The sequence below is a fragment of the Juglans regia genome, chromosome 8, assembly GCF_001411555.2.
Source record: "Juglans regia cultivar Chandler chromosome 8, Walnut 2.0, whole genome shotgun sequence".
Taxonomy (NCBI): Eukaryota; Viridiplantae; Streptophyta; class Magnoliopsida; order Fagales; family Juglandaceae; genus Juglans; species Juglans regia.
The window spans coordinates 20,515,089-20,540,974 of record NC_049908.1 but is presented as its reverse complement, the minus strand read 5'-3'; the positions used below and the strand labels follow the sequence as shown (position 1 = coordinate 20,540,974).

Genomic DNA, 25,886 nt, shown 5'->3' with positions numbered 1-25,886 from the left:
TTGAAGACTTTCAAGACCTTTTTGATAAACAAAGTCGAGCTTAACAATCACGAGCATCTGTTAGGGACTAAATTGATTAGGTCTAACTCTTTGAAAACCTATCACTAATAATAAGGAAAGAGATCAAGCCAAGAGATAAAGTAGGGAAGAGATAAGGCAAAGAAGAGATAAACCAAAAGCAGTTGGCTCAGACTCTTAAAAGGAAAATGTTTCACAAGGCAAGTATGACTCAATCACTCTAAGGAAGAAAATAGATCTCTATAAAAGGAGTAGATCTCTACCAAGGAGGGGGACTCTCCACAAGTTCTCTACGTACAAACTCCACCACATATAGCGACTCCACCAGATCTCTCTCAAGAGAAGCATTGTCTTCAACTTCCTGAAACTATAGATTTTTCCATTGTATTGAGTAATATGAGAGGCCATGAGAAATTGTAAAATCACCAATTGTAATGGATTTTGCCCACAAACAACTCGTGAACGTAGATTTTTATGTCAAATCACGTAAATCTATATGTCTCTCTTTATGTATTTTTATTTGGTTATTTATTATTATTTTATGTATGAACATGAAGAGTACCATATCGATGTTTGAATCACCAACGTGATCCGGAGATCATTATTTCCTCCCTTCTGGTCTGTTGTGCAATTTTTGGCATTAATATGTTCATTTGAGGTTGGTTGTCTTCCTCATAGTACGATTGGTTCTTTAAAATGTGTTAAGAAATTATTTTTATTTAGATAGAGAAATGGTAGATCCAGCGTGGATTTCTACCGAATTTATTTATTTATATTTTTAAATTTTTTTACTTAATGGTTAAGAAAATATTTTTAATGAGTTTTTGAATTTTTTTATTTGTAAAAATGTTTAAGTGGGTTTAAAAAATGTTTGAAAAAAAAAATTAGACTATTCGATAGAAGTGTCGTAGCCCTAGCACTACTCATTTAGATATAGGCAACCTTAGAGCATTAGTCTAAATTTTAGAAGTGCTCTATCAAAGAGTAGGGGTGCTACTCGCCCCCCGCCCCCGCATGGGCGGGGGTGGGGATTTCTTTCCCGCAATCCGCCCCCGTCCATGCGGGGGTGGACTTCTATCTGTCCGCTCCCCGCCCATCCAGTCCCCTCCCCAATCGATTAGTACCGTGTCCAGTGTCCACCATTTTTCCAACCACAACGACAAACCATTGAAACCAAACCCTAGAACTTGCCGACGGAATCAAACCCCCCAAAAGAAAATGAGAGTGAAAATCTGGTTTGAAGATCGAAAGAGAAGAGGGACTGAGTTTTAGCACAGACCGAACTCGAAAGGGAGCGAAACAACCTCGTTTGAAGATCTAGAAACAGGCTCTGCCCTCTGTAGTCTATGGAGCTCGCGGACGTGTTGGTTTCTTCTTTTCCTTCCTTATTAATCTGGTTTCTTATGAAATACATGTACGGAAAACAAAAGCTTCAAGAACCTGCAAAATAAAGAGAGAGTCATGCAAATGAAATTGGTCAGAGGAAGGAGATTTTGAGGAAGAAGACGAAAAGGGTTGAAGCAGTGGATTCATCTACCTAGGAGGGGCAGAGGCTCAAAGACGAGAGAGATCGAGAGAGATCATGTGCAAACTGTTAAGAGAGTTTTGATCAAGAGAAACAAATACGAGAGAGATCGAGAGAGAAGAAGGATTGAGTTGTTGAAGAAGGTTCGGGGGAAAAGTAAAACTGAAAACTTGGGGATCTGGGTTCCCCTTATATATGCGGGGGCAGGGCGGGGCTGAGCCTCCTCCGTCCCCCACCTCTACAGCACCCCTTTCATACGAGCGGTGGCCCCCCACCTGTGCAGGGCAGATCCCCTGGCTAGGCAGGGCCGGGGCGAACAGGGTGGTGCAGTGGGTGGCAGGCACCTGCTACCCACCCTTATCGAATAGTGGCCTACCCATTCTTTGGTCAAATTTTGACTAGGAAATTCACTTTTTTAAATTTAGCTTGTCACTTTTCAATAACACCAAATAACAAACTCTCTAAATCTATCACTATTCTATTAAAATATTGATTGAAAAATTATACTCCCATCAACAAAGTTTACCGATAAAATGTACCGATTAGTGTTTTTTTAAAGTATTTGTGTATTTATTTTTTTAATATTTAAAAAAATATACAAAAAATGCTTTAAAAAAAAGTAGAATACACTATTGGGTATCGAATGTCTCGGTGGGAGTAGCACTCCCCATTCCAAATATCTTCAGTAATTACGAAAAAAAAAACTTTATATGGTTGTATTTGTGTAATTATAGCCAAACTTAATAAGATCAAGTGAATAGGCTCAGCTGGCCTTGTGAGGGTTTGACAGGTTTGTAGGCTTGTCAAGTGAATGTATAGGGTATGTTTGGGGTTGCGGCATGAGTCTTAAAAAAGTGCTTAAATAGTTTTAAAAGTTCTTTTATAGAAAAATTGAAAAGTTTTGATATTATATATTAAAATACTTTTAATCTCAATTAAGTTAAAAAATACATTTAAGAAAAAACATCATTTTGAAAAGATATTTTTTAATCTTTTTCTCCAAATATGCTTTTTCATATAATGTAGAATATAATTCAAATTTTAAAAAAATTATTAATGGATGAAAATATTCATATAACTTTTAAATAATTACAACTTTTAAACTTTCAAGGATATGGTCATAATTTTTAAAAATTCAAATAATCGTCATTTCTATCTCAAAAATCACATCTTTAATTTATTTCCAAACAAATATAACAGGTTTGAAACTGCTTTAAACATATAGTTACCAAACAGTAAATAACTTTTTAACAATAGAACTTATTACTTAAATTATAAGCTATAAGTCTAAAAACCATAAGATATATTTCTCAATGCAATTCTAAACAGGCACATAGCCTCTTTTCTCATGGCTTGGGCGTATTTCGTTGGCATTTTGTTGGGTAATTTTTCTTTTATCGATTATAATCTCATTCTCAAACATCTTTTTTTTTCTTTCATTTATTTTAATATACAAATAGAATAATAAACATTTATTTAATAAATTAATATAATTTCATTTAATATATTAATAAATTCATGTAATAAATTAATCTTGAACATATCATATGCAAATTATACTAATTTATAATTACTTTTTATAAATGTTTGTTGGAACCAAATATTTATTTATTTTTAACCTTTTTAGTTTTTTCCCCATTCTTTTGGCCATGGAAGTGAAGTACTGCCCCCAAACCAGTGTCAAAGAAGTGGGACGTAGCCCCGTACCAACCACATGGTTTGTGCAAAGAGAGCAAACAATCATAGTAAAGAAAAAATCTACTTAAAAGTTTCAATTTTTTACTTACTTGACACAACATTAATATCTAAGCATCTTGTATAATCTATTTTAAGAATTTTTTGATTTTTTGATTTTTTTTAAAAACAAATTAAATTTAAAGGCACGTTTGGATATAGAGATGAGATGAAACCATCTTATCTCAACTAATAATCTCACTATTATTCATAAATCATCTCATCTCATCTCACTATTCAAACAGACTCTAAATAGATCCCACAATAAATAATGTGTTAACATGTTAACTTATATACAACAAAACTCAATTAATAATAGAGTAATGTTACATATAGTCGTGGAGTGCGCAAGTATTATGCAGTTGTTTGAAAAAGAATGAGATCCACTATTAAAAAATTAATTTATTTTTATATAGATTCTATATTTATTCACTTTTTTTAAAATGATTATATGACGCTTGCACTTATAACTGTAATTATTATTTTTCTAATAAATAATGACTACTTCTACAAGCCCAAGGATTGAGGAGGGCTCGAGAGTCAGCTACCTCATGCTCTTCTTGCTTGAAAGTGAAATGGGATATTATTTTTACGAAAGTTGAGAATGAAAAAATGTTCCACGTGAAAGTGTTGTCATTGACAATCAATAGCCATAGCTCTCAATTTGGGTGCAAAACCTATTCATATAATTTGGCACCATTTTCAACGGCCTTAGACCTACTTTTAGGATTGTGCATCAGGCTGTTTGCCTAATCCGAAATTAATCTGAAAAATCGGGTTCATCCAGATGGGCATCTGCCCTTTTATTTTGTTCTGTTTTTTACATTTCAAAAAACAAATCTTATTTATGAAAGGACATTGTTTTGATTTTTAAAATGATATCGTTTTGTGTTTGAAGTCATCTTTTCTAAAAGGATACTTTGACAAATCCAAGTCTTCGATTACAAGCTAACTAATCGGATATCGGACTCCATTATAAACCCAGATAAGGATCCGAATGCGCAGCCAAGTTTACACCCCTACCTGCTATATCCATAATGGGGGAAAACTCTCCTGCAAACTCATAATCATTATATAATCTGGGCTAACTTGAGAGCACCTAAAAAGTCTAATTTGATAAATATTAATATTTTTTTTCTTTATTTTCTTAAATAAAAATTATATTTTATATTTTGCTTTTTTTAAGTTATATAAATTTTGTATTTCAAAATAAGTTTCTTTTGATTTATGAAGATAAGTATCCAATTCAAAACAAAATTTTTAATTTCGTTCTGTTCCGGTCGGAATGGTTAGAATTTTTCGTACTAAAACAGTAACTGATACAGTGTAATGGATTGTTCCGTTCTAGGTCAAATTTTGACCGTTTTGGCCTATTTCGATCCATTCCGGCCGAATTCAAGTGTTTCGACCGAAATAAGCATTTCGATCCGAAATTATATTCATTTAACAAGCCACACTTCGAGTTCGACTTCCATAGTTCTTGACGTTTGGATCTTCCATTCATTCCTTATCAGATGGGATTTAAACCTTTAAATGCAAAGCTTGCATTGGTCTCGGGAATTACTCCCAGTCTGTACTGTGCTGCACACATGCTGCCCCTCCCATCCACTTCTCGACAACCATTCCCTTCTCCTCTTATTTTCTTTGTTTAAACACTTTTTTTTTTTTTACTTTTCTTTTGAGAAACATTTGTAAAGTTGGTCATCTAGTGCTCTTAATATGTTAATTTCATTGCTTCCCAGATTTCTTGGCATTATTGACTAGCTGTTGAATTTTATTTTTCGCGTAAAAACAACAATGCAAAGTAATTTTCTGGATCATACTAATCAAATTAGGATAATTTTTAATGCAAGTCATATTTATTTATCTATTGTAGTTAGGCTTCAACTTAGTAAAAAATAAGATCCCTTGGATTGGGACTTAAATGTGAATGATCGATACTACCGCCCCATCAGTAAGTAGTTCTTGTTTTTCATCTTCCGTAAGTCTTAGACCCTCATATAAACTAGAGAGTTCCTCCTCCATGGCAAATGTAAATGACCTTTCTAGCTAACCACTCTTTAGACGAGAGTCTAAGAGAGTAAGGCTCTATGTTCGGTAACAACCATAGAGAGAAAATATCTCCCCTTTTCTAGAGAAAGTGGGGACCTGAGTCAACTTCACTTGTTGAGTTCGATGTAGATATGTTTTAAGTAAGAGCGGTATTATCTATAAGCCTCACACCATGCACATTCATTAAAAAATATATCATTTTATCTTTTTATCATATTTTACTTACAAATATGTCTGGAATAATTTTCATTACGTGAGTAAAAAGATAAAATGATATGTATTTAAGTTAGTGTACATGATTTTTCTTTAAGTAAATTAGCTAATTTTTTATCAAAATTTGACTATGTCTAACTCACTACTAATACTCTTATATTGGGTTAACAACCTGTATCTACACCTCTGGCAGGACAGTGTGACGAGTTTACAGTACCAACTTATTAATATAATTTATTTTTTTTCAAAAACACATATTTCTTATCTTGTTGATTATTTTATTTCTTTTTAGAAAATAAAATTGTGAGCACATGGCTCCAGCATAAAAAAAAAAAAAAGCGGGAAAAAAAAGTGCCGATACTACTGAAAATGATGCTTTCAATATTTCCCATACGTAATCTTTTAGATGTTGGGCGGTGGACTAACATTAGGAAAGAATAAACTTGCTAATATGTTTAAGTAAAATGATATTTGTAATCTTAAAATATGTGAACGTCGCACACTCTATTTGAAAAAAATAATTAAATACGTTATTCACATGAAAATAATTATGTTTTTAATGATGAATTTTACTTTTTTTTTAAGTAAATGCGCTAAATTTGTACATTCTAAGATTATATCCTTCTACACCCCACTCTGGATTTGCATATTTTACCATTCTGGTTGTTCCATAAGGATCGGACACCCGTATTCCCCAATGGAAAATGATACTCCCATCAACAAAGTTTATGGATAAAATGTACCGATTAGCATTTTTTTAAGCATTTGTGTTTAGTTTTTTAGTATTTAAAAAAATATACATAAAAATTGTTTTGAAAAAAACTAAAAACAAAATCCACTGTTGGGTACTGAATGTCCCGATGAGAGTAGCTAGGGGTATAACCGGTCCAGTTATGGACAAATTTTGAGACCGAGTCGGTATACACTGGTTTTACATTTTCAAGAACCAATACTGCACCGATTATCCTCCTAAACTGGTACTTCTGATTTTATCGGTTTCGGTCCGATTGGATCCGGTTTTTTTATTTTTAATATATATTAAATCTCTAATCTATTATACTTATATATATATATATTAATATATATATATATTAGTAATACACTAATACTAATATTATATAGTAATACCATTGGTAATTATTAGTATATGTTAGTGATAATATAGTAATTAATATACAAATGTATATTAGTATTACTAATATATTTATCAAAATAAATAAATTAAGAATTTATTAAGCCATAAAATATAATTAATATATATTTTATATTTAAAACATATGATCAAATAAATATTCATATTTAAGATTAAAATTTTATGTTATAAATTATAATATAACATTATTTCATATACAATTATAATTTATAAAAGTTATATATAATATTAAAAATATATAAAAATGCGTACCGGTCTGGCCCGGTCCTAGGAACTTAAAACTGAGACCAAACCAGTTATGACCGGTTTTTAAAATTGAGGAACTAGTCCCAGACCGAACCAACAGGTCTGGACCAATTCTCTAGTTTATTTTTACAGCCCTAGGAGTAGCACCCCCATTCCAGATATCTTCAGTAATTACAAAAAAAAAAAAAACTTTATACGGTTGTATTTGTGTAATTACAGCCAAACTTAATAAGATCAAGTGAATAGGCTCTGCTTGCCTTTTGAAGGTTTATAGGCTTGTCAAGTGAATATATAGGATCTATTTGAGGTTGCGGCAGGAGTTTTAAAAAGTGCTTAAATAGCTTTAAAAGCTCTTTAATAAAAAAAAAATAGGTTATTTGGATGTTACATATTAAAATATTTTTAATCTCAAATAAGCTAAAAAATACGTTTAAGAAAAAGCATCATTTTGATATTTTTGCTCAAACGTACTTTTTCGAATAATGCAGAACGTAATTCGAATTTAAAAAAATTGTCAATGGACGAAAATATTTATATAACTTTCAAATAATTACAACTTTTAAACTTTCAATGATATGGTCATAATCTTTAAAAATTCAAATAATCATCATTTCTACCTCAAAAAGTACATTTTTAATTTGTTTCCAAACAAATGTAAGATGTTTAAAAGTGTTTTAAACATATAGTTACTAAACAGTAAATAACATTTAATAGTAAAATTTATTACTTAAATTATAAATTATAAGTCTTAAACTTTTCTCATGGCTTGGGCGTATTTCATTGGCGTTTTGTTGGATAATTTGTCTTTTATCAATTATAATTTCATTCTCAAACATTTTTTTTCTTTCATTTATTTTAATATACAAATAGAATAATAAATTTTGATTTAATAAATTAATATAGTTTCATGTAATATATTAATAAATTCATGTTATAAATTAATCTTTAACATACGTAGTAAAGAAAAAAATATATTTAAAAGTTTCAATTTTTTACATACTTGACACAACATTAATATCTAAGCATCTTGCATCATCTATTTTAAGAAATTATTGATTTTTTGATTTTTTTTTTTTTAAACATTAAGGGCCCTTTTGGATACAGAGGTGAGATGAAGTCATCTCATCTCATCTCATCTCATTTCAACTAATAATCTCACTACTATTTACAAATAATTTCAATTCATCTCATCTCATCTCACTATTAAAACGAATTCTAAATAGATCCCACAATAAATAATGTGTTAACACGTTAACTTATGTACAGCAAAACTCAATTAATAAATAATGACAACTTCTACATGCCGGGTTGAGGACTCGAGAGTCAACTATCTCATGCTCTTCTTGCTTGAAAGTGAAATGATCACCGGAACATGGGTGACCATTTCACCGGAATAGTCAAAACCTAGTCAAAACCTCAACTGGAATGGTCACCGGAACGGAATTCAAAACTTTAGTTCAGAGTAAACTTGGCGATGAATTTGGCACAAAACAAGAAAAACTCGTGCTTATATTTGAAGTTCAAGAATAACCTTATCTGAGTAAAAGGTCATATCTTTTGATATATATAAACTAGATGAAGACAAGCTTGATGCCGTTAGAAACATAATTCAAAACTCTACAACTTTTGTAGCATATGAAACTTCTGCACTTTTGTTATTTAATGGGCCAAAACTGGTTGCCAAGAGAAGTTTGAAAATCTAAACAAAATTGACCTAACAAAGATACTTGTGGTTTGAACAATGATAATAAACATTTCAGATACCATAGCCTACACAGGTTGAGGGAAAATGATCCAAAATAGGATTTTCTTAGTCTCCAAGTTGTTCAATTGTTTCTTAGTTTATTTAAAGGGATTCTATATATGAAACTCATTGAGGAAAACCCAAAGAGAAGGTCATATATATTAGTTGTTCAAGGTGAATTCATGTTTTCTATGAGCTTTTTAGTGTTCTTATAGACTTTTGGGTATTTGTGAGATCAAAGAGAGTTCTCCTAGACTAGGTCTAAAGTCACACAAAGTTCTCAACATTGAATAATTTTTTTTATTATTACATAATATAAAAATGGGGTAAAATGATAAAAATGCCCATATATAATATTAAAGCAAAAAGGGAAAATTATACTTTGCAGCTCCAAACTGTCAAACCCTTTTAAACATGGGGAGCTCAACTTGTGGTGGGTATCTTGCCACCTTGGACAAGTTGTGTTGGCTACTTTCACTCCTCGTCGTTCTAGGCAGTGCTTGATATACACATTCTAGTGATGGGCATGATGTTTGCCTAATGCTCCAACTGCCTGGAGCGAGTTATGATGGGGAGCTCGCTTGCATGGCAAGTTCATTGTAACGCACCGGTCCTACAGGGATCGAAGAGTTACTCTCTATAACTTAAAACTCACAATTCATCAATATATTTATAAACTCCAAAATATAACGTCATCAGAATACTACAAAATCTCTTAATAAAAACTGCCACTTCTCAGAAATCTTCTATGAGTAATCCACTATGCTTAAATAATCATCTCACCGATGCTCTATAATCATGATCCTTAGCTAGTCTATTCAAAAATCATCTGAAAAATAATTGGAGATAAGGGGTGAGTTATCAACAACTCAGTAAGCAGAGGACATATACTAGTGTATAAACATGAGCATTTTCACAGAGTTCAGAATGCAGAAACAAAACATTTTAGTATTAATATGCAAATCTCAAAAATACATATTATCAGAAAATCAGAGCAACTTTTCAAACATTTAATATTCAGAAACCAACTTTTCATATTCAAAGACTCCTTTGGCACAACATGACTGAACATCTTCGTCTTATCATATCATATCAGAGCATCATATCAGAACAGAGACCATGTTTAACTCCGTGGTAGGGTTGTGTATCCTGCGGAAAGCCAAGCAGAACATAAATCACCGTGTTACCAAAGCGATTGCACTCAGAACAGAAAACCACTATTATATCCCGTGGCAGGCTAGAGGTCACTATTATCTCCCGTGACAGGGCCAGAGGTCACTATTATATCCCGTGACAGGGTCAGAGGTCACTATTATATCTCGTGACAGGGCCACATATCAGAGCAAAACAAAATCAGAATCACCATATCAGAGTCAGAAAGTCATGCCAAAAGTTTTTCAGATGCCACATCATAACAGAGTACAAAACAGAACAGAATCAGATCACAAAACATACTTTATGCACAAAATTTCATATTCGCTCTCTTTTTCAAAGTTCAAAAACAGAATGTCAAAAATAAGCTCATGTCTACACCAGTCATGACAGAAAATACTTTTTTCTTAAACAGAATCTCATGAGTAATGCAAAACAATTATCTGAGGTTGTTTGCAGATTTCTTTTCATAACAAAACATACACATTTTCTAAAAAGGACCTCGGTTCATTTTATTTTAATGCAAAGTCTAGCATAGGAACCCCGCTTATCTGGACTTCTTAACTTTTCAGAATTTTTCTCAAAAATGCCGAACAAATATTAATCGTCACCTATAAAATAATCACGTAACTTCCATAAATTTCGATCAAACATGTACCTCAATATTTAAACCTGAAATGCTAAAATAACCTATTCTCTTAAACTTCTAAAATTATCCTAATCCTTAAAATATTATCACTTTCTAATTTCATCAATAGCCACTTAAATAAATTCATACCGAAGAGAGTAATCGAATAAATAATATGCTAAATGAATACCGATGTTTTTGAAAATACTTAAGTACCCATAACATATTATAGATTAATAGAATACTCTAACTACTTAAAATCTCATAAAATAAGGCCCACTTAAAAAAATGAGTTCCATTGAAAACTAAATAGTTCAAATTAATAATATAATCATATCTTTTAATGTATAATGAAAACCAAGCCCATTCATTAAAACACAACCAATTAAAAACAGACCATTAAAACAAAATTCATTAAATTAAACCCACGTAACAATATATCTGAAAACAGAGCAACATGTAAAAACACTTAAAAACAAGTTTGAGGTATTTTACGGAAAAGTCAAAGACCAAAGGTGTGATGGCAGTTTCGAAGTTACTAGGAGTATCATGACCATAAAGTTTAAAACTTCATGCTAATATTTTCAAAGAGTGTAAAGTTTCTGCTTGTTTAAAGGTAAACATAAAACTCGACAAAAGGAAAAAGGAAACCAAAAGAGGGGTGCGACGAGGCTCACCTGAGGAAAAAAATGGTCGCGATAGCACTAGGCGAGAGAGGGGCGTGCGATTCAGAGAGAGAGAGAAGAAATCTGAGAGGGAGAAAACACGGAGAGTGAGCAGTAGAGAGAAAAGAGAACCCGGAGAGAAAGAGGGGCTTACGTACGGTGGACGCGGAAGTAGCATGACCAAGCTACAACCGTGTCTTGTGGCCGTTTCCAGCGAGAAACAGTGGCTATCAATGGAGGTATGTGGGGTCTTGATTCTTTTGGTAGTGCTCTGTTTTTTTAGATGTAAAAACAGAGGTGCCTAAGAAGGCCAAGCAGATAATTTTTGGTTGTCCACGGAGGTGCGTGGAGTTCGGCGGTGGGCCTACGATGGTGGCCAGACGTGGTGCAATGGTTGCCGACCTCCACATAAGAGCGGAACGTTCTCACGATAATGACATGTTGCTGCGCTGAGGCCATGACAGAGGTGATGGCACACAGTGAGGCGTTGAGCCTTGGTGAAGGACGTTTACTGGGCGTTAGTTTTACGTGCGTGGAGATGGAGGTTGGCGTCGAACTAGGAGGGGCTGCATGATGGTGATCTCTGGAGGCTGGTTGCAGCGAGGATACAAGGCAGTCTTCAAAAAATATATGATGAAAACGTGTGTCTATACGGGTGATAAGAAAAAACCCTAAAGTTTGAAAAGAGAAAGACGTGCATGGGTAGTGCTGTGCGTGGGAAAAAATAAAATAAAATAATAAAATAATAATTAAAATCCAACAATAAAATTATTCACTAAAGCAAAGTGTAATTTAAATGTAAACACTAATTAATATCAAGAAAGCTCAAAGTAAAATTCACAACTTAAGAATTATAAAATAAATCCAACGAGAAAAAATTCGATAAATTTTAAAACAAGAACAATAATATTTAAATTAATTAAAATAATCATTCACTAAAAAGAACAATACAGGCAAAAAAAAAAATTACGGGATATTACACTCATCCCATGTGGGTGAGATGTGGTGGGCAGCTCGCCATGCATGGGCAACTCAAATTGTGGTGGGTATCTCACCACCTTAGATGAGTTGTGTTGGTTACTTTCACTCCTCGCCGTTGTAGCCAGTGCTCAATATACACATTCTAGTGATTGGCATGATGCTTGCCTAATGCTCCAATCGCATGGAACAAGTTATGCTGGGGAGCTCACCTGCCGCTGCGTGTGCACCAGCTTTATCCATGTTGTGTATGGCGTGTAATTTGAACTTAAATTGCATAAAGAAAATGAAAAGTTTTAGATAGATGACTTATTACTTTGATGAAGAGATCTCTTTTCCTTTTTTTTTTTTTTTTTTGGTTCATAAGACATTTCATTTCATCCCACAAACGGCGTTAATGGTTGATGAAATTTTTTGTCAAGGTCGAAAGCCGATAGCAAGGTCGAATGGCCCACAGTAGTGCTTGGTGCTTCGATGCTCATCCATGACTCAAATAGTAAATAAAGTGCATAAAATATAAATAAAGAGAGACTTAATTTATGTAATTCAGCACTAAGATATACGTCCATGAGTCTTTTGAGGGTTAAATTCATTATATTTGATAATTTTACGATCTCTCATTACTTGCTTTGCTCTTAAAAATGAAAGTTGAGAGGTTGAAGATGATTCCTCAGCTCCTGGTTGTGCAGAAGCAGGTAGAGAGAGAGAGAGAGGGAGCCGAGAGTCAAGAAGTTATTTCCCTTTTATCCATCTTGTTTCTTCTCCTTGAAATTATGTACCTTGCTTTATGTATTTTCTGACCTTTTTAGCTATAACCTACTTTTTTGGGTCATTTTTCCCGTTTGCATGTCAGATCAAGAGCTTTATTCCTCTTAGAGCATTGGCAATGGCCTTGCCATTGCCAAGTCCAAAATTTAGCTAGAATCTCAACTTTTAACTATGACATCAACTTTTAGCTAGGTGAACCCAAATATTTGACAATTTTTTTTTTAATTTTTTTTTATTTTGCAAATACTCTTCATATATATTTTTTTTTCTCAACCTAATTATTCAACAAATACATTTTGCCAACCCTTCACACCCAAGAATCATATATACAAAGATGCCAACCTTTCTTCTACCCAACCCTTCAAAGAGTTATTACTGTCACAGGGAAAGATGAATCCATGATATCCAGAATTATACATAAAAGGCTCAGAATCTGTAGAGGTCCCCTAAAACCACCTTATTATCAAAGTTTACGGGCTACCTTCTCAAGAAATTCCTTGGCAGCTATTTGAACCGATTGTTTTTCAAATGATTGATACTTCCGCTTCTATTGGACACTCCTCTAGATACTTCATCTTTGGCCTCTCTCTCCTCTACTAATATTTCTCATACTTAGCTTTTGGTGCACAAAAAATGAGCAATCCCTCAATGCAAAGAGCTAAAAATGGTTAAAGATTCATGAACATAAAAATTAGAAAAGAACAATTAACCTGGGGTCAGGTCAGGGAAAGAATGCTCAATAAAACGTGTTGCAGCCTGATAATTCAAGGTAGTAGAGGGTCGAAGTGGTGCTTGAAGAAAAAATTCAAAATCATGCAATCAGTTAAGAGGAAAATAAACTACAGCCAACACAAGAATATTGTCATTAGAAAATGAGATTCTAAAAAAAAATCTAATTTGAGCATATGATAGTATGCTCTACATATTAAATGACCCAGCCCAGTCACTTTCATCTTAAAATAAAGTAAAATCTTCATAGTAAGATTAGGAGTGCCCTTGCACTTGCAGCACCATTCACGATGACATTTTAAGATGAGAAATTTACAACAAATGTCAAAATTTCAAAGAGACAAATGTACCTTTACTCAAGTCTATGAACCTCTCTAGTTTGTCCTGATACAAGCTTATCTTTCCTACATCACATGGGCAGAGGAAAAAACAGTTTAGCAAGACCTAACATCAAAAGTTCAAAATAGTTTGAATCAAACAATCAAATCCAAAAAGCAAATTATACAAGTGCAAATAATGAGCCCTTTATCTCCCAAATGTTAGACCAACAGAGAAACCAGAGCATTATGATAACCATACTCTAACATCAAATACAAATATACAAATTATCATATGCTGAAGCAAAGAATCAAACACAAATCCACAGTATGAGAATACTTACAAGCTTTGATTTGACTGGATGGTCATCTGGGTGAACCCCAGAGCACCTCCACCTCACTGTAAAAGAACAAGACCTAGCAATTAAACCTTGCAAAACCAACATTCAGAATCATAGATATTACATTAATTGACAACATTACATGTGAAGAGGGTTGAGGTGGTCCTAGCGAGTAAGAGCAGAGACTGAGCATGTTGTAGAGGAAGGAAGAGTTTCGTCTGTTGAGTTCCATTGATCTCAAATCCAAATTCTACATTAGAAAAAGCCAAATTTATCTGGAAATGAGGCTTAAGAATTCGGCACTTCATTAATACCATAAATAAATGGATGGTAAAAAGACCAACAACCTTATCATCAAAGCAATCAAATCCAACCCAAAATTCCTAATCAGAAACTCCAAAAAAGAAAAGAAGCTAATCATAAAGACTCATAAATCCATACCAGCCAAAAGTCCAACCAAGCAAATCAGAACGAAAAACCCACAAAATATATCAAACTGAAAAAAAAAATGTTGTCGAGAATAGCAAATCAGATGAAGAAAACTATACCGATCGAACCAGAAGTCTCCAGGCATCAACAAAAGCTCGCTGGACGGGGAGATTCAAAGGCGTAGATCCAGTAGTTTTGGTTTGTTTGGAAGGAAAGAAAGGAAAAGAAAATGGGAGGGAGCACGAGACAGAATAAGAGAAGAGGGAGAAGAGAGACTCAGAGAAAATGTACAGAGAAGAGGGAGAGAAGAGCAAGGAAGAGAGACTTACCATTTGGCCTGGAAGAAAATGGGGAAGAAGACCACCGAGGGAGAGAAGAGGGACAAACGATGGAGAGAAGAGGACGAGGAAGCTTGCAGGTATGAAGAGAGAGAAAAGAACGAGGGAAAGAGAAAGCGAAGGCTGATGAAAATTATAAAATAATCTAATGCATGTAAACAGTATCTCGCCAATATTGGAGAGCTTCCTTAATTAACTAGTTCAATATAGATATTTTTTTTATATATAATCAAATTATAAACTTGCATTCACATTTGGACATTGCCCATGCTAAGAGCAGGAGAGGTTGGAAAGGATTTCTGAGTCATATAACATGAGAGAGAGAGTGAGTCTATCTGGACGTCAGTGAGATTCCTAAGGCCTTCAATTTTGCCGGATCCTGTCTCCGCGGCCTCCTCGTTACCTATGCTTTTCTGGGTGCCTATTTCTACTCCTCCTGCTGCAGCTCTTTCCCGTCTTCCAAGCTGATGATGTTGGCACAGCTGCCCGCTACCGGCCTCCATACACACGTAAGTTAGATCGGCACAGTGGTTTGGAAAAGAAGAAGACTACTATGCTTCTGATCCCAACATAACTAAATCGATCCATACATGATGATGGTTACCGTTTTTAAAAAACTAACACAGTTATGATATTCGCACGCACGTACAGCCACAGCTTGTTTTGGAAACGACGAGGGACAGTTCCCGTCGAGCAACCTGTTCGCGTCGGCCGGAGATGGGATATGGGATAATGGCGCTGCTTGCGGGAGACAATACATGGTGAGGTGCATTAGCGCGGCTGTTCCAAGAACCTGCGTTCCAGACGAGACCATTCAGATAAGGATTGTGGATCGTGCGCTCACTTCGGTTTCTAGGCCAATATCCATGGATCCCACTACCATGGTTCTTTCCACCACCGCATTTGCTACAATCGCCAACTCTTCGGCTACCACCATCAACATCGAATTCCAACAGTAAGTGATATTGATCATCTTTTTCATGTCTGCAAGTAGAATTAATAACTCAAAAATACGCATGCAAACTTTGTAATGAATGGTGATATTGCAAAGTGCTGTACGTAATAATTATCTTCTTATGCTAAAATCATGTGATGACAAACGTTTACGGATCGATCGCATACTTAATTTGTTAACTTCGAATGAAAAAAGGTGGCCGGGGGTAGGTTTTGACTTTGATTTTTCTTTGCATATGCAGGGTTTGAAGGGCAGGGAACATGATACTCTATGAATTGATTCATCAAATTATTGCAGAACCTGACTGTCCTGACTTAAAGAAGATCTTTAAGTGATTACTTTATGAATTTATTTTTATTTTTTCTCGTGTTGTATTAATTACTTCAGAGATGATTGTTTGAGTCTCTCGTAACACCCTTTTGTCTCTTGTATCTTTTTAGAATAAATATAGATAGAAGTCATTATTGGTAGCATCTATTTTATACACATGATGTGGTATCATGTAGACCACACATCTCCTCAAGTGAGTATTGAAAACAATCAACTAAAAATAACCACGTAATGAGTACAAAGTATACACTGCTATAATAACTTCTCTCTAACATTACTCATCTTTTTTATTATTTTAAACGTCGCTATAGAGATATGAATAATGAATGGTATATTATTTGACACTTTTTATCTTTCACTTTTGTGTCACTTTATACTTCAAAGTCGCTATAAATATATGAATAATGGATAGTATTTTGTGACTTGTCTGATACTTCTGTCTCTCTCCCCTCGATTGTATTACGGTTTTGCCCTTTTTTTATATAACAGCAACCCACAGAATACCGAAATCTTCCACCGAAAGGTAAATGTTTTTTTTTTTTTTTTTACTTTTTTTTTCAATCATTTTTTTAAACACTTTAAATATTTTTAAAAAATATAAAAAAAAATCATAAATTCATTTAAAAACATTCATTAATCACTAAGTAAAAAAATAATAAAAATATAATATAATACAATTTCGATAAAAGTTTTCGATAAAACATTTATGTGGAAATAGTATTTTCCTTTCTCTAAACCCTAGCTTTGAGTTTGTGCTCTCGATTCAATGAACTCCAATGTCCATATATAACTTCAAAAAATTTATTTATTATCTTTATACTATATATTATATATAATTTTTAAGTTTTTAAATTTTTTTTCTTATCAAATATATGATATATAAATGATGTATAAGAGAATTCAATTAATTTTAATAAAATAAAATAAAATAAATAAAGCTAATATAATATAAAAAAAATTATATTTTCAAGTTAGAGTATAGAGTACATCGAATAAAATGATAATATGTTATAATTTTATAAATCAAATCTTATCATTTCAACAATATAAATGATCGTTCTACACATCGCTCTGCACACACACTTATTCATATTTTGGAAAATTGATATTAGACTAAGTACTATTCTTGCCTCTAGATCTATAACTTCTTCACAACCGTGACCATACACGTATGTGATCTTGGCTTTTAATTTATTATGTCTTTAATGTAATTTATTATTTTATATCTTAACATTTTTTTTCATTTATGAGCTAAATTTCTCTTATTAAATAGGTTTAATAAGTGAAATATTTAATTAAATAGGATAGAATATAGAGTCAGAATTCAAATTCAAGATTTTTACTTTAATATTATGTGAAATTATCACATGTCTTAAAAATTTAAATTAATGAAAATACGTAAATTTTATTATTTTATATCTTAACATATACCGTACATTATTTTTATGAAAAAAAAAATATATTTTTGTTGTTCTTATCCGGTTCATTACTTTTTCAAGCTTTTCTCCCCCGTTCACATCAGAGTTGGATTCCAAAATCCCGCCCTATCATCAGTATTTTTTCAATCTTTGAGGGCATAAGTATTTCGAATAGTTTAATTTAGATGAGATGGGAAAAATATTTTATTAAAAATTAAATAAAATATTTTTATAATATTTAAAAATTTTAAAAAGTTAAATTATTTATTATAGTTTATTTAAAAATTTAAAAAAATTATAATCATTATATAAAATGAGATGAAATGATTTAATTTTATACAACTAAACCAACATTCAACCATGACAACACATTTTGTTTCTATGAACTACAACTTTCTCTTCCTTGCTGATCATGATAAATAGATACAACTTCTTTTATAATTACAAAATGTTTTTTTATTTACTCGAGGTGACTATGTGACTATCACTTTTACTAATTATGCAATAAAAAATTTATGTTTATTGTTTTAAGATATGTAAGTTTTACATATATTTTTTTAAATAATTAAAAAATTTATAACTCGCATGAAACTATAAATTTTTTAATATATAGTAGGCTGTAGAGCCACCCTCCCTAGTATGTATATATATATATATATATATATATATATATATATATGTGTGTGTGTGTGTGATGGGTGGCTTTTGATTGGAGAGTTGCATCATTTCATTTAATAATCTCGGTGCCATTTATGCCACGTCATATTCAATCGAATGGTTACAAATCTCATTATCACTATTAATAGAAGAAGTCTCGTTGAGACATTTGAATTCGAAGATGACTTAAGATGAGTTGAGATAGATTGTGAATAGTAATAAGATGAGTTGTGAATAATAATAAGATTTATGAGTTAAAATTACTGAATAATAATAAATAGTAGTAAAATGAGTTGAGATGAGTTAAGATGTCCTGCAAATACAAGAAAACGACATGATTACAAGAAAACGACTTTTCGGTTTTACAGGATGTGGGCTTACCACGTTTTTCCCTCTTCATGTTGAGATTTTCATCATGATTGAGAAAAGTTAGAAAACTCAACACTCTTTAGTGTTTTTTTTTCAAGTCTTTAATTATTAGAAATAAAAAAATTTTAAAGAAAAAGAAAAACATAAAATATTTCCCACAGTTTTTGCTTTTTTTTAGTATCTGAATTACTCAATAGTCTAATTTTCAAAACAGGTAAAGTCATGGAATTGGGTTTTGATATTTTCAGCATTGTAATGGGCTAGCCAAATGCTAATGCAAGTCTAAATTTTAGCTAGATATAAGAAAAAGCCTTCACATTGGACTAGCCAATAGTCCAAAGCTTAAGACTTGATGAATAGTAAATCTTAAGTCCTCTCCAAATATGGCTAGCTACTATTTATAATGGAAAGTAATATTTAATTATTTAATCACTTCCCTCTCTCTTTGAATGGTAAAACATGCATGGCATGCATATTATTTCTATTAATTGATAGAGTAGACATATTATTTCTACAAAGTATGAAGATCTAAAAAATATATAAATTGTATTTGTAAAATAAAAAAATAAAAAATATATATAATATTATATTATTATTTTAACTTTATAATGACTAGTCCAATGTGGACTCACTTAATCAAAAATTGATATTATAGCCAAAAATTAAGATTCTAACTAAATTTTAGACTTAGTAATGACTAGACCATTGCCAATGCTCTTACCAAGTGCATGGCAGCTCCTCTCTTATTTCTCTCTCTTCCTCTATTCTACCAGTGGCTCTTTTATATACCAATGGGCTGGACTAATACCCATGGCCGGATCTATTAATTTTATCCCAACAATTTTGGAGCTTAATTCCAATCAATACTAAAAGGGTGGGTCTACGCCCACCGCTGGGAGCTCCCGCTGGGGCATCCGTTAATACATTATGTGATTTTTTATTTTTTTATTTTTTTTATATGATTTTTTTAATATCTTTAAATATTTTTTAAAAAATAAAAAAATTTACAATATTATTAAAAAATACTTACTTAATCACGAAATAAAAAAAAAACTAAAAAAAAATAAAAACAGTCCAGCGGGAGTTCCCAACGGTGAGCATAGCTTTTTCCATACTAAAAAGTATGTTTACTGTTTACAATATATATATACATATATACATACATACATACAATGTTTCTTAGATGAACACATACATGATATGCATGGTTGTCAAGTACTTAACTTACGAGCTAGTTTTACCTTACAAATTACTTTATTTGTAAAGGTACGGTTGTTTCCTTGACCATCATCAAAGTTTCTATCACAACTTATTGATCAACAAAGCCGGATCGTGGGAAGCAATGAATATAATGGACGCAAAGAATATTCATTCAATGCTATTGTCAGGGACAACTTACTTTGCTAAGATGTCTCGGTCATGTTCGAAATTCAAAACACTACATAAAAACCCATTTCTTTTTAAGAAACCTTCAAAATCACCCCTCAAAAGAAGTACGCAAAGGCTTTGTACGGTCGAAATATGCAGCACTGGCCGAGTAGTCGGTACATAGAAGACCCTTGTTTCGTACTGGATAGAATTTCACCCGTATCGGCCGATATATCAGATTTTGGCCTTTATTTATTTATTTTTTTTTCAAATTACAGGCTCATTTTTGAATCCCCAATTCAAATCAGACTATTTATAATTTATATATATAAACTATTCCGAAACGATACCAGTACAGAAATATCTTGTTTCAAGACCTCGACCGAAACGGTATTCAAAACATTGGACTATCATGGCTAAAGCTTTGTAGACCAACTCAAGAGGGAGGCTTAGGCAGCCATATTCTTTGCAAGCGCCCCTCCATGCAGCGTAAGTTGGCTTGGAGAGTAATTACAGGGAACTCTTCTAATTGGTCCAATCTTTTAGGCAAAGGTAGTACTTAAAAGAGAGCTCAAGGGTTGATGCTATATATTCAATCCACGTCTTATGACTAAGTCATCATGAATACGTTGCCATTTCCCAGTTATTCATGTCACCAAGATCAGATCAGCATGGCAATGGAATGTTAGATCAAGTGGTGATCACGAGCGCTATCAGTTTTTGTTTGAAAATTGGATAGGTAATGGGTCCTTTAGCAAGTAAAGATTTTTCTGTACGTTGTGAATTAATCCTACTTTACAGCTATGCCTGGTTTGTTCTTGTTAGGAAAAAGTGTGTGCTAAGGGCGAGGAAAAGACTTGGAGGCAATCAAAGAGTAGGAACATCAACACACGTTGTTTAACAGTTTTGATTCTGGTTGGGACGACTCTTCCAAATTAGTCGCTATCGGTGGCCAAACTTTGGTTCAAGAAGTGCTTAAGTTTCCCATCAAGTGAAAAGAGTGTGGAAAATCACTCAAATGATGGAATGTTTTCTACAATGTATGCTGGGATTTTTCAGAATTCATTCTCCTGTTTTTTCATAGGTAGGTTTGTCTGAAATCCAAATTTTCCCTTTGAAAATCAGTATCCCTGTGGGAAAAATTTAGAAGAGAAATGATATTTGCAGTCGTAAAGTACTGCACAAATAACACACAATCCATTTGAAAAAAGTGAGTAAATACAGGATTCACATGAGAAAAAAAAAAACTAATTTTTTAATAGTAGATATCATTTTTTTTTAAAAAAGATTATGTGGTGTTTGCACACTTTACGATTATATATAGTAATACTCTCAATTTGGAATGATGGTATTGGCCGGCTTAGAACATTAGCATTGAATTGACTATCATATTCTTCAAATTTTGACTAATTTGTAACTTTTTCATTTTTAACTAATCATTCAAAACTTGAAGTCTATATTGGATTAGTCATCACACTCTCTATAATAATAAATTATTTTTATTTTTATTATTTATATTTTTTTAATTAATTTTTATTTTATTTTCATAATCTTCAATAACCTCTAACAAATCATATTCATTTTCATTTTCACAATCCAACAATTTATAATATAATATTCTCATATGTATATAGATGATAAAAACTCATATGATTAAAAATCTCATATCTATTATATAATAATCTAAAAAAATACTTTTAGACTTGCTATAATTTCTTTCATATTTGAAAAGAAGAATAGATTTACTGTTGCTTATAATTTGGATGAAAATAATTTAGTTAATTTAATGTAAAGTAAATATGGATGATATTTACTAAATTTAAAGATGAAAAGATATTTAGTTCATCCAATATCAATGCTCTAGACCGAAATGTACAAATTTGTAGCATTTCTCTTGTTTCTCGATGCAATTGGTATTTGTAAAGAATAAATATAGATAGAAATCACTATTGGGAGCATCTATTTTGCACACATGATGTGGGATCATGTAGACCACACATCTCTCCAAATAAGTATTGGGAACAATCAACTAGAAACAACTATGCAGTGAGTGCAAAGTATGCACTGCTATAGTAGCTTCTCTATAACATTACTCGTTTGTAAAATGTGGAGTCATCAAATCATCTTTTCTTTTTCTTTTTTTTTTCTTTTTTCTTTATTTATGACTGCTCTATTGCAAGAAATTTATGGACATAATTTTTGGGGACGGTCCTACACGATAAGGTCATTTGGTTTTTTCTTTTTTTTTTCATTCATTTTTTTTAAATGCATTTATTTATACTCTTACACATTTAAAAAAAAAATCATAACATCGTTAAAAAATATTTATTTAATTACTATATATATATATATATATTTATACATGTTGGAACCCATTTGTCGGGACAAGTAGGATGCATTATCCAATTTTCTGACATGCTTGGACTGCTTTTAGTAACAACCACTTTCTCTTGGAAAGATAGTAAGTTAAAAGTGCAGACTTTATTTGTAGGAAACTCACCTTATGGCTTCAAGATGAAAGTCCTCGATCTGGTAAAGGCTACAAAATTCATGCAACTCAAGTTCCTGAACACTTTTTGCTTACAAGGAGTCCTGATCTTTTGGGCATGTTCACTGACTATTGAGTACATCTACAGGAAATCCTGGCTTAGCAATCCGTGAGAGAGTTATAAGGAATCAGGAGGGGCTTTTCATTCATGGGTTTCTCTTGTAGTCTTGGATGTGGGACTAATCTCAACTCAACTCATCTCATCTCATTATTATAATTTTTTCAAATTCTCACACAAAATATAATAAACAATTCAATTTTTTCAAATTTCAAAACAACTTTCTCAAATTTTTACATAAAATATAATAAATAATTCAACTTTTATTCTACTATTTACAAATCATCTCAACCCATCTCAACTCATCTCTGAATCCAAACCACTCCTAACAGTTTTGTTGTCAAAATTTCTGCCATGAAGTTTGGCTTGGTTTAGTCTTATTAATTGCAGCTTTTGAATATCATTGTTGAGATTGATTCTATGCTCATAGTGAATTGGTTTACGCTCCGTTTAGATGTTAAAAATATCTTATATCATCTGTAAATAATAGTAAAATAATTTATAAATAATAATGAACTGTTTATAAATAATAATAAAAGTAGTCTGAAAATATCTAAAAATAATTATATTCTCAAATAAGCCTTTAATCATCGTAATTAGTAGCCCCGTGGCGCTATCTTTAGATTTGGGAAGAAATTCTTGATCTCTCATCATATATGTCTTTTGAAAGATGTAATGTTTATCGGGAAGAAAATGGAGTTGCTGATGGTCTTGCAACCCTTTGGAAAAGGTTATGGTTAGTCGTTGTGTGTTCTTGATAAATCTGGCTTACCCGCATTGGGCATTGATGGGATATATATCGATCACTACTCATTTGTAAGAATAATTCTATTTGAAAGTCTTTACATCACATATTATTTATGTAATATAATTTGATTTGAAAGATAAATTTTAAAATTTAAATCTTACAAATCAAATAATATCATGCGAATGGTATTTGGTGTAAAAGTCTTCAAATAATACTAATCAATTTGCAAAGCCAGATATCATATATCCCAAAAACTCTTGGATTCACGTCTATCTTTTAGCTTCTCAAGTTTACTATCCTTTGAGACTTAAGCATTGAAATAGGTCATGCTTGTGATTGCAAACTAACCGAGTCAATAGAAGAGTATTCGAGCTCAATTAACATGTTTCCTCGTTTGAATTCAGCTCAAACCTGAATAAAAATCTAATATCCTTGTTCAAACTTGGCTTTTTAACTATTAATGTTGTTCGAATTTGGCTCGAACGACTCGAGTTCAAACTCAATTTTATAAAATAACTTGTAGTTATAAATTAAAAAAATAATACATAAGATAAATGTAATAAATTAAATTATTTAATACATATAGATAATATAATAAATGAATAGTTCTAGTTTAATGATATATTATTATACAAATTAACCTTTATACATTTCGGAAACATAATAGATATATATATTAAATAAGGAAAACTATATATAAATTAATAATATATAATTAAATATATAAAATATAACTAACATGTAATAAATATAACACATATATAAAATATATTACGAGTTTCAAAACGAAATCTAACGAATCAAATCGAACTTATACAAATTTTATTCACAATCTAAATCGAATTGAATAGAATTTATACAAATTTTAATTGTTTGATATTTGAATCTATATTAATATTTATGAACATGTCATTTATTAAAAAAAACCAAATTCAAATCAAATATATACATATTAAACTTAAATTGTTCACGAGCTAATCTGTTGTCGCCCGAGCCAATCTTCGTACACTCAGAGCATTAGTATTAGATTGGTCATTCTATTCTTCAAATTTTGACTAATATGTAGTTTTTTTTACTTTTAGCTAATCATTCAAAACTTGAAGTCTACATTAGATTAGTCATCACACTCTCTGTAATAATAAAATATTATTATTTTTTATTATTTATATTATTTAATTAATTTTTATTTTATTTTCATAATTTTCAATAACCTCTACCAAATCATATTCATTTTTATTTTCACAATCTAACAATTTATAATATAATAATCTCATATATATATATAGATGGTAAAATCTCATATGAATAAAAATCTCATATCTATAATATAATAATTTCAAAAAATATTTTTAGACTTGCTATAGTTCTTTTCATATTTAAAAAAAAGGAATGAATTTACTATAATTTATAGTTTAAATGAAAATAATTTAATTAATTTAATGTGAAGTAAATATAGATAATATTTGTTAAATTTAAAAATAAAAAGACATTTAACTAATCCATCCAATGCTAATGCTAAGCCTTCTCACTATTTTATGTTTTTAGCCAACATCCACTCAATCTCGATATTCACGCCATTTGCTTCCAAAACTGTACTGTATAAAGTATGATTCTTAAGAAGTTCAAGAAATACTGTTCCCAACAACGACATATGAAATAATTCAATCAATTAACGGGGATGCAGAATTTGCAAATTACTTCATGGAATATATGAAATGTGACTTTGGATAATCATTTGCGTGTGAGTGGAGTGATCACAAATTTTATAATTTTATATGCAGTTATTTTTGTGTATTTTTTTATGTATTATACTAATGTGATTAATCGCATCATTTTTTTTTAATATAAAATAATTATTTTGATAAATCACATCAATAAAATGCGTAACAAATATGTAAAAATAATTATATATAATTGAATTCTAGAATGATTTAATGGAAAAACATCCGAAGTGACATAATTTTAATAATTTAGTATGGCTTCAAATTAAAAAAAAAAAATGTCTAGGTTCAAGAAATAATAAATTTAGGTGTATATGTTTTGCATTTTGGATAAAAATGGTCATTTCATTTATCTCGATTATCTATTACTAAAATATCTTATATTTTACACGGGATATTATCTATTTTACTTCCAAAAAATCTTTACAACCTCCTAATACTTCACATTCTATATTATTTTTATTTTTTATTTTTTTTATTAAATATTTATTATATGAATAATGAATAAAAAATTTGAAATAATTTAAAAAGAATAAACTCAAAAAAAATTTTAAAAAAAATATTAAAAATTTAAAAAATTTAAAAAAATGTGAAGTGTAGAGTGTGATGGAGGTTGTGTAGCAATGTTCTTTTACTTCAAACTAGAAAGACGGACATAAAAGGGTTCTCAACATGCATGTTTTC

At 31.4% G+C, this 25,886-nt stretch overlaps 1 protein-coding gene and 1 long non-coding RNA gene across 2 annotated transcripts; one reads left to right on the top strand and one right to left on the bottom strand.

Moving 5' to 3' along the window:
- Positions 1–13,592: 13,592 nt before the first annotated feature.
- Positions 13,593–14,500, bottom strand: LOC108992638. Its single transcript, XR_001996367.2, has 4 exons — positions 14,406–14,500; positions 14,267–14,322; positions 13,956–14,009; positions 13,593–13,667 (listed from the first exon to the last, which is right to left on the bottom strand). It is a non-coding gene; the product is annotated as an uncharacterized LOC108992638 (long non-coding RNA).
- Positions 14,501–15,080: 580 nt separating this feature from the next.
- LOC108992621 (EG45-like domain containing protein 2) lies at positions 15,081–15,989 on the top strand. The gene is made up of 3 exons (XM_035692807.1): positions 15,081–15,110; positions 15,476–15,539; positions 15,682–15,989. Exons 1-3 carry the CDS (start codon positions 15,081–15,083, stop codon positions 15,987–15,989), a joined length of 402 nt encoding a protein of 133 aa, XP_035548700.1.
- The last annotated feature ends 9,897 nt before the right edge of the window (positions 15,990–25,886 follow it).

What these genes read in the sequence shown, in the direction of transcription:
- LOC108992621 (XM_035692807.1), top strand. Translation starts at nt 15,081, where the DNA reads ATGGAGAGAAGAGGACGAGGAAGCTTGCAG. An exon ending in GAGGACGAGGAAGCTTGCAG is followed by an intron (nt 15,111 to 15,475) that starts GTATGAAGAGAG and finishes CTCCTGCTGCAG; the next exon opens with CTCTTTCCCGTCTTCCAAGC. An exon ending in CTACCGGCCTCCATACACAC is followed by an intron (nt 15,540 to 15,681) that starts GTAAGTTAGATC and finishes ACGCACGTACAG; the next exon opens with CCACAGCTTGTTTTGGAAAC.